This window comes from Triticum urartu, chromosome 7A (genome assembly GCF_056163025.1).
Source record: "Triticum urartu cultivar PI428250 chromosome 7A, HENAU_Tu73, whole genome shotgun sequence".
NCBI classification, from domain to species: domain Eukaryota; kingdom Viridiplantae; phylum Streptophyta; class Magnoliopsida; order Poales; family Poaceae; genus Triticum; species Triticum urartu.
In genome coordinates, this window is record NC_141879.1 from 91,671,632 (window position 1) to 91,681,684 (window position 10,053).

A 10,053-nucleotide genomic window follows, 5' to 3' on the forward strand; every position below is an offset into this window, starting at 1 on the left:
TACTGTAGTGCAAACTCTTGTCAGCCTTCGGACTGCTTGCGATCTAAAGTACTGCCGATGCACAGGAAAATGCAGCAAGTTGAGAGGTTTCAGTCAAAATAGAAACTCATTTTCTGCTATAGTACTGAAACTTTAGGCGGCACAGCTAAACTGAAGTGCTCAACTCATATGTGTACAATGCTTCATATAAGAGAAACGAAGCTGGCAACGTTGAAGTAGTGGCCAGAATAAGAGCGCAAACATTACAGAATAACGTCATCGCATCAAACATTACAGAGCTCAAACAGTTTCTCAATACTATAACCGTGATGCCAACGCAACTAGGTTTTCTACTGTCAGGAGAACAAACATTACAGAGCTAGCAGGAACACAGGAACTGCTGGGTTTCCCTGAACCCTGTCTAACTGCAAAAAAGTTCCGGATTCACATGCCGTCGTGACCGAGGTGGCGACACTCTGAAGAAGTGAACTGTGAAGCGACGGTCAGGAGTCCTGCTCTGGTCTTTCTCTACACTGCATCGACATCCGGGCACCGCAGCTCCGCGTGGGCTGAACAGAATTTAGAAGAAACAGTGAGGATTCACAATAAATCTTATATTGCTAAAACAGGTTCAAGTGACAAGATCTAATAAATCTTATATTGCTAAAACAGGTTCAGGGAACAGTGAGGAGGTCAAGGTTAGGCATAATCATGTCACAAACTCACAATAAATCTTATATTGCTAACACATGTCAAGTAACCTGAAACAATGTAATGTGCATGCAGAAACTAATTAATTTCCATGTAGTGTTTTGTGGGATACAGCCTGAATCTTCTTTCTGAACTACAATTGGCTAAATCCTATAGATATCAGTATCTTCTATCTATGTGAAGCTCAACTGATTTTGGCTTTACAAGTTCCAAGAGTGTGAATATGTAACAACAAACTAAGCTTCAGACTACACAGGCAGATTAGTCCAACAGCCACAATGCAAATACAACAGTTCTAACTACAGCCGATTCGCAGCAGTTTTAGTAAACTGTTTTTCTTTCTGAATTACAATTGGTTTTCAAGTTCCAAAGTGTGAATATGCAACAACCAACTAAGCTTCAGACCACAATGTAAATACAACAGTTCTAACTGAAGCAGATTGGCAGATTAGTCCTAACTGAAGCAGATTAGCAGCAGTACTAACTGAAGCAAATTAGTCCTAACTGAAGCTTCAGACCACAATGTAAATACAACAGTTCTAACTGAAGCAGATTAACAGCAGTTTCAGGAAACTGTTTTTCAGACTCTAACAATTTCAGTACGAGCAGCAGTTCTAACCGAAGACAAGTAAGAAGTTGGGGACATGGAGAGGGCCTCTCACCTGGCGTCCCGGCCTCGATGACGACGATGTGGAGGTTGTGGCGGCTGCGGGGCAGGTCGACGACGAGTAGGGTAAGCCGCCCGAAAGCACCTGCTTCGACGCACACGACGAGTTTGGAGACGTCCATGACGGCACGCAGCCGGCGGATCAGCTTCTTTCTCAGGCGGAACACGGACCTCCCCCTGAACTTGAACGAGCCACGGGTGATGCGGCTCCCGTCGGCGAGCTCCCGCACGTACAGGATCATCCGCGGCGGCAACACGGCGGTGACTATTCCGGTTCCGGGGAAGGGATGCTGCAGTTGAGTCGCAAAGGAGAGGACCATCATCAGATCAAAGAACTCGAGAATGCGATCAGGAATTGGAGATGCCAAAGAATTGCTCCCAGGCGAATGAAATTCCGACGCATGTTAACAACATCCAAGAACCCAATTCGCGCAAATTCGGGGAGAATCAAGAAGCGGGCATGGCGGACTCACCCAAATCGGACGTGGAAGGGGAGGCAAGCCATCCCTGGCGGGGATGAGCTCAACGAACCAGTGCAAGTGCATCATCGTGCTGACGTTGTTGATGTCGTCGATGCCGTCGACGCTGACGCCGTTGTTCCGGCTGAGGTACCTCTTGTTGGCGCGGAGGCAGCGGCCGGCGACGTCGCGGAGCACGACGTAGTTCTCGGACTCGGCCCAAACGGCATGCCACTTGATGGCCTCCATGTGCCGACGGTCGTAGTCGCACTGCACAGCGCGGAAGCCGCGCTGGCCGGGCGGCGCCCGCGCGTGCGTGGCGGCGAGGTAGCGGCCGTAGGCGGCGCTGTAGAGGAGCAGCTGCGGGCCGTCGCGGTGGTAGATGTGCACGGACCATACCGCGTTCATCGACGCGCCGCGCCTGGGGAGGGAGACGCCATGGCCGTCCTCGTCGGCGTGCAGGTACGTGCCGTGCACGCGACTCCGCAGCCGCACGTGCTCGCCGTCCTGAAACCAGTCCATCGCTCGCCGACGCTGGAGCGCGGGAGAGCGGAGGCGCTGGGTGCTGCTCGGTGGAGAGAGGCGGGGATGATGGGTTCTTGGTTTCTTGGAGCTCCGGCGAGGGGAAGTGAAAGCTGTTGGTCGCGACGGTTACGTCGGGCGCCAAGGCCGAGTATTTCAAGGTGGTCTGACGCCGTCGCCGTGCTCAGCTTTCGGCAGTAGGTGGGCTATTGGGCCGTGGCCTAAGGAAATACGATTGGCACAGTCCAATCGTCCACAACCACAACGCAACGCTTTCTTTGTCTCAAAAAACAAAACACTGCTCTGTTTCGCCCTAAAAAAACACTGCTCTGTTTCAAAAAAAGCATGTAGAGTATGTGTTCTCAATGTCAAATCTGTCATGGCGTTGTGGTGATTGATGATGCAGAGCCAGTGATGTTTTGGACTAATGACTTATGTTCGATGGATGGTCAGTGATGCTTGTCGTAGTGGCAATGACACCATTGGTTCTGCCAAGTTTGTCTTGGTGTCTAATGTCATCTTCGATCATTTAGTGGAATTAACCTTCTTTCTCCTAGCTCAATGACGAATGAGCATTTTGGTGGCTTACCTTGCAAAGAGAGCTTCCTAGCATCTAGATTTTTTCACCTTTTGTAGTGGGTTACTTGTGAGGACCCTCGGAGACATTTCAAGTTAGTCAAACATGCACATATTTGATCTTCTACTCTATCAAAATGCAGTGAGTTGCACAAAACCATCACATTAGCGTATAGATTTGCAGAAAACACTCTTTTATGAATTTAGGCCAGAAACCACTAATTTTTGGTCTAATCTTTTGCAAAAAATACTGATCAGTCTATTTGGACATTTTAACTGCGATTATGACATGTGGGGCCATCATTTGCTGACGTGGCGTAGCATTCATTAGACAAGGTACTTTTTGCTAAAAACTCCACCCTCTCTGGAAAAATCGCCCTAAGAAACTCCCTCACTCCTGAGATCTAGGGCGTGCTCGTCCTCGCCGTCGTGGTCCACGGGATCCAGGGCACCGGGGAAAGCAGTGGCGCGGCGACGCAGCACGGCCCCTCGTCGCCGGCAAGCCCAAGCCAGCAGCGCACCCGCGCGTACGATCCAGCCCCTGCATCCTCCTCTGGTGGCCGTCCTACCACCGCCCGATGAGGACGCGACATCACCGGCCGACGGCGACACGCCGCCCCCTTCCCCCTCCATGCGCGGTGGCCATGGCTGACGACGACGGAAACCACAGGATTGGCGGCGCCCTTGGCGCAGTAGCCACTAGATTCGTCGTCGGAACTGGCGGGGCTGTACTGCCCATGGGCGTCCCTGGGACTGCAGGAGTGGACCGCGAGGGCTAACCTGTGCACGGCCTGGGCGCAGGGTCGCGAGCACCACTGCCTCTTCGACAGACCCGTGCATGGCCTGGGAGGTGGCCGGCGACCCCGTGCTCGCGTTCCAGGTGTGTGACCGCGGGTGACCCCGACAGATCCATGTGGGTGCCCGGGATGGACGAGGAACTCCAGGCCACAGAGCTTCATCGCGTGGGGGAGGCCGGTCCTGAGAGGCAGGCGGATGCGTTCTTCCACCGGCGACTTAAGTGTAATTTCACTTAAGTGTAATTTTCTTAGTTAAATCTATAAAGTGAATTGGATCGTTCTCTAAGACTTTTGTTTCATTCTGGAGCGTCTTAGCAATGAACTTCTAGAGGGTTACGATCTAACGAATTCTTGTAGTTGCAAGATATCCATCATGTCCTCGTTGTTGGAGCATATGGAAGGACATGAGAAAAGTCATCTTTGATAATCAGATTAGTTGTTGGAGCATATGGAAGGACATGAGAAGAAAAGTCATCTTTGATAATCAGATTAGAGACATGGATCTATATATGTCTCTTAGTTTTCAAAAAGCATTTGTCCTTGATCGGGAGGAAGGATAAGCCTAGTCTTACAGAGGCTTTGCTGTCTTAGCTAGATCATCTATAAATTGTCCCTGCCCCTTTGTGCATTTCCATAAAAAGATTAGCATACTAGGGCCTCCCCTATTATGTCAACAAAAGTTATCCAGTAGGTAGATGCTGTTCAAGTATCTTGTGGTTTGTAGGCCAACAAATTTGAGCATCGAGCTCGTTGAAGCACCATTGAATGGTGCTGTTCTCTTAAGTTTAAAATTGCTATGTTTCCAAAACACATTCATGTGTTTCTGTGCTCAAGAAAAAAAGCGCTTGTTTCATGCTTTGCTAAAAATAAATTTGACGTACCATTCTGAAAAAGTAGTTTAATGTGCATCAAAGTGTATAAGATGTATTGTATCATGAGCGGGGGACCTTACCCACCATGGGAGAAAAAGAGAGTAACCGATCATCGTCTATTTTTTGTGTTTCAAACCCTTGTCTCCAAATGATCGTTGGTGTGTAGATTATGTGCTCTGAACGTTAATTACGTGTATCCTTTGGGAAAATGTCTACCGGGTCCGTACATCACCTGGTATGGAGCTATGGTGATCGAAAATGCGGAGCCAATGGTCGTTAACATGGTGTGGCAGATTAACGACTTATGTTCAGTGGGTGGTCAACGCTGCCTACTTGCCATAGCTGTAGCGACGTCGTTGGCGGTGCCAGGTTTGCTATGATGTCTTCTAATCAGGTTTCATCATTTGTTGTTCTTGGTTTTCTTCCTTGCTTGCTCGGTGAGGAAGGAGCATTTGGGTGGCTTACCTCGCAAAGAGAGTTTCCCAGCATGTAGGTTTACACATTTCGGGGGTGAATGACTTAAGTAAACTCTTCATAATAACTGAAGTTATAGTCAAACATTCACATGTTTGACCTTTTGCTCTACCAACATAGAAGAATGTTAATGCAAGAATTAAGAGTAGAGACTAGAGATCTCTCGATCATGTATACTAAGAATGTTTATATTTATATTTATGAGGTAATCCAAAACACACACTAGAAAAAGACCTTAAGGGCATCTCCAGCGCCGACCCTCATACCACCCGCAACCATCCGGACCGTGCGATCTGAACGTATTTTGCCATCCCACGCGGTTCTGTATCGATCCGCTTGGTGGTTCAGACGCACTTTTTCTCGTAAACCGGTGACAAAGTGGGGGGTGTGGGGGCTTTGCAGACGTCTGGACCGTTGTCACGTCCGCTTCTGACTGCACTGCAAATGTCAGACTCATGATTCCAGATCTGCCCATGGGTCTCTTCCCGTGGTGGAGGGGCTTCCGCCTCGGCTCGCCGGACTAGCCCCTGACCCAGGAGCCAACGAAGAGCGGGAGGCGCGACGACCTAGGTGGCAGCCGGACACAACGATCTTCGCGTGCTTGAGGGTTTCCCGCCATGGATCGCCGGAGTGCCTTAAAATTGATTACTGTGGGTCGCTACAACGAAAGATGATAAACTGATTATTTTTTTGGTTGAATTGATAAAAATTACACGGGCATGTTGATTTGATGTATTTGTGAAAAAAAAACTGCTAAGTTGGGCCACCCTGATTCAAAATCCGAGCTCCGCCAATGCCTAACATACTAGTGAATCTATGAGCTGAGATTATCCCCGAGCACACGATCTGGATCAACCCACCTTGCATATTCTAGTTTGGTTGTGTGCATCATGCATCTCATAGTTTTGTTCACATGTTATTCAGATGATAAGTGCACATTAGCCTCTTCAGTTTCAGTTTCTGCTTTCAGTTGAGTTGAGTAAGCATAGGTGCATTAGCATCGCCATGTTCAGAATTATAGGTGCTAATGAAAATGGACTGAAACTTATAGGCAGAGTGTCCCAGCGCATTAGGGTCGTCATGTTCAGAATTAGATCGTTGTTGAATCAGAAACTTATTTTCTCCTCATGAACTGAAACTTTCAGCAGAATAACAAAACTCAAGTGCTCAACTCACTGTAAGAACCACCACATCTGTGTCAACACAACACCTAAGAGAAATGCAGCTAGCAACGTTGAAGTAGTGGCCATTGTCAAACGCAATACATACTAATGTCACCACACCGTTGTTCAAACAGTTTCGGAATTTTTAAACCGTGATGCCAACGCAAATAGGTTTCCTACTGTCAGGGAGAACAAATCAAGTTTAGCTAGCAGGAAAACAAGAACTGCTAGGTTCTCCTGAAGATCTGAACCCATATCTCAACAGCAGGCGGCTGACGCTTCTGAAGAGGTGAACAGTACGCCTAGGAGCCCTGGCTCTGGTATCTCTCTACTCTGCATCGACATCGGGGTACCGCAGCGTCGCATGGACTGAAATTAGCAGAAAAATAGTTAATCAGTCAGGCATCATGTGTGACAGGTACTGCAACAAGTTTAAATAAGAATATCAAAAGGAAAGCTGCTGTACAAAACCTCAAAACAATGTAATGTGCTGTGGGTGAATTTTTCCACACGTTATTTGAAACAATTTACAGTAGGCTAAAAGATAGTAGAAATCAATATCTTCTCTGTGAAGCTGAACTCGCCAGACTGAATCATCTGAATCAAAGCCCAAAGTTTCTTTCTATATCAGTGTTCAGTGTGGATTCTTGACATACCAAAATTGAAAACTAGCATATGTCCATAAATCCAACAGGTTCAGTGTGGATTTGATTCAGTAACTTTTACTGATGTCTATAATCCTACAGCATGCAGTTAAGGATATTTCCAAGTCCTAAATCCTAACTGAAACAGACCGCACCAGTTTCAGTAAACTGTTTTGAGACTTGCAACAGGTTCGAACGCTTTTCAAAGCACAAGGCAGATTAACACTGAAACCTAAAACATCTGGACAACTTCAAGACTAGGAAGAAGAGTAGGAAGTTGAGGGCCTCGATCTAACCAGGCGTCCCCACGATGACGACGGCGATGACGAGGGTCTCATGGTTTCTCGGCAGGTCGACGAGGAGTGGGGTAACCCGGCCAGCATCTGTGCGGAAGCACATGACGAGGTCGGAGACGTCGATGGCCAGCCGCCTGGCCAGCTCGTCCCTTAGGTGGAACACGGACCTCCCCCAAAACAAGAATGAGCCGCGGTCGACGACGTTCGGCCACACGTACTGGATCACCCGCCACCTCCACATGGCGGCGGCGAAGGGAAGCTGCAGTATGGTTGAATCGCAAAGAACCATCTCTTGTCAGGAGATCAAATGCGAATTTGTGATGCGGAGGCGCAAGAAGCCAAAGAAATTAACACGATTTGGCTCCGAGAAGAATGAAATTAGCACGATTTGCAATCTTTGCGGTCTTCCTAACAACATCCAAGAACCCAATTCGTGCAAATTCGGGAGAAATCAAGAAGCGGGCATGGCGGACTCACCCCAGTCGGAGGTGGAAGGGGAGGCATGCCCTCCCTGGCGGGGATGTGCTCCACGACCCAGTGCATCATCGTGGTGACGTTTCCGGTGTCGTCGACGCTGACGCTGTTGGTCCAGCGGAGGTACGGGTACGTCGTGTTGGCGCGGAGGCTGCCGCCGTGGAAGTGGTGGAGGCAGACTTCGTCCCCGGATTCTGACAGGGCGGCATACCAAAACATTGCCTCGAACTCCGGATGGTCGTGGTTGCGCTGCACGACGCGGCGCCGGCGCGTCCGTGGCGGCGAGGTAGCGCCCGTAGGCGGCGCTGTAGAGGAGCAGAAAGTCATCCTCCCACACCGCGTCGTGGTGCCAATGCACCGCCCACGCCGCGTTCATCAACGCCCGACGGTGGTCGAGTGAGACGCCAAGCCCATCGTTGTCGGCGTGCAGGTACGTGCCGAGCTGGCTGCTGCGCAGCCGCACGTGGTGGCTGTCATGGAACTGCTCCATCGGTCGCTTGGGCTCTGCGCGGTGGAGATGGAGAGAAGAGGAGGTTCTTGGTTTCTTGGTGCTCGGGCGACGGGGAGAAGATGGGAAGCAAAAAGCTGTTCGGTTGGTTGAGACGGTTACCTTCGGGCGCCAAGGCGGAGTATTTCAAGGTGCCTGAGAAGCCATCGCCTTTCGGCACCAGCCGGGTTTGCGGGCTTATGGGCCTAGAAAATCTGTCCATCGGTCCGTAGAAGCTACCAGCACGCCTAATCATCAACTTGCTGTCGGCGCTCAAAAAAAAAAATCGCCATGCTGTCTCGAAGGGAAAAAATATCGTGTTTTTCTTTCTCGGGAAAACATCCTTTTTTCAGGGGATCTTATATTTTTTCCGGAAACGATCAGATCTATTATAAAAATTCATTGAAAGTATAAAGTATATCAAACACAATAAAATTACATCGAGATTCGAACACCACCGAACGACCACTACTGACGTTAGAACGAACCGTTTACGCACCGCTGTCACCGCTCCCCTGCTGGAGCCGGCTTGATCTTGTCGTCATTGAACCCTTGCATAGATCTCAAGCACCTGACACCAAATCTCGCCACATGACGAGAAACCACAGGTTACTAAGCTCCCATGAAACGAAGGCTCCTGGTGTGCTGGGACTCTGGGTATTGCTCGGGACCCCATTGGTAAGCCGTTGGCCCGTTGGTGTGTCTGGCTACTATCTGTGCTCTCAGCATTAGACGGTCATTGCCCAAGTCTCTAGGTCTTTCTTTTCGGCCAGCCTTCCTCTTTGCCCATTATTTCATGTCACCGTTGTCTCCCCTCAAATACTGAAATCCCTTCGCGTGCGCATAGCCCCACTTGGCGGTGATGAAGGTCTATAGCAATGTGACTCCTCCACGACATGGACTATCAAAGCAATCCTAAGCTTTGGGCTAGCTCTTCGAGGTGACAGCCCTCAGGCAACACATGAGGAGGCGCTCTAAGAGGTACCCAGCACGCCTAATCAGCCAAACCTTATTTGACGCTTTATTGTATTAAAAATGTTTGCACGTCGCACATGATAATGACCCAAGCGACCAGACATGGCTCGATCCAGTTTGAGCATATTACACACTAACCAGTTTAGGGAACCTTATAGATGGTTCATACATCGGTTTTCTTTTTCTGTTTTTTCTTGTTTTTTCCTTTTTGTCTTTTTTTTGAAAATTCACATTTTTAGAAAAAAAAACAATATTCTATAGAGAAAGTTAACAATTTCAAAAAATGTTCCTACTTTCAAAAAAAAAAATTTGAACAAATATATGCGTTTAAAAAAGTGTTCAAAAATTAAAAAATATCATGCTTAAAAAACACATATATAAATTATCTGCAAATTTCAACGAATGTTAGGAAATTTTAAAAATATTTCACTTCTAAATAAATTTGAAAAATTTGACAAAATGTTCATGTAAAAAACAGTTTTCTAAAAACAGAGTGAGCATTTTTCGAAAGCTTGAATTTTAAAAAATGAACATTTTTTGGTAAACATGAACTATTTCTAGATTAGCAATTATTTTTTATATATGAAAATATTTTGAAAACATGAATACTTTTAAAAATACCAAAAAATAAAATTTTGAACATTTCTCATAAACGCAAACATTTTTAAAATTTAATTTTTTTGGAAAAAAAATAAAATAAATTTTGTGAACAATTTTTGAAAGACACAAACATCTTTTCAAAGCCCATTTTGCTAGACGAAATCCTGTTTCACTATGGTAGCCGGTCGCTAAAGTTATCTGCTACGCTAAAACACCTGTCGTTTCAGTGGAGGACGTATATGGTAGAGATTAATGTGCTACCAATGCACCCAAAGCCAAACACTCATTCAAAAACTTCAAAAAAATTCTTAAAATAATTGACTACAGGAACATAATATATATCTATCATGTCACAGAA

At 47.3% G+C, this 10,053-nt stretch overlaps 1 protein-coding gene and 1 pseudogene across 2 annotated transcripts; both read right to left on the reverse strand.

Moving 5' to 3' along the window:
* Positions 1-207: 207 nt before the first annotated feature.
* Positions 208-2,352, reverse strand: LOC147958152 (uncharacterized). Its single transcript, XM_087534797.1, has 3 exons — positions 1,831-2,352; positions 1,353-1,647; positions 208-548 (listed from the first exon to the last, which is right to left on the reverse strand). Exons 1-3 carry the CDS (start codon positions 2,335-2,337, stop codon positions 508-510), a joined length of 843 nt encoding a protein of 280 aa, XP_087390923.1. The 5' UTR covers positions 2,338-2,352; the 3' UTR covers positions 208-507.
* A 3,549-nt stretch (positions 2,353-5,901) lies between these two features.
* Positions 5,902-8,156, reverse strand: LOC147958153 (uncharacterized; annotated as a pseudogene). Its single transcript, XR_015610418.1, has 3 exons — positions 7,637-8,156; positions 7,160-7,418; positions 5,902-6,588 (listed from the first exon to the last, which is right to left on the reverse strand). The product of XR_015610418.1 is annotated as an uncharacterized LOC147958153 (transcript).
* Between the last annotated feature and the right edge of the window lie 1,897 nt (positions 8,157-10,053).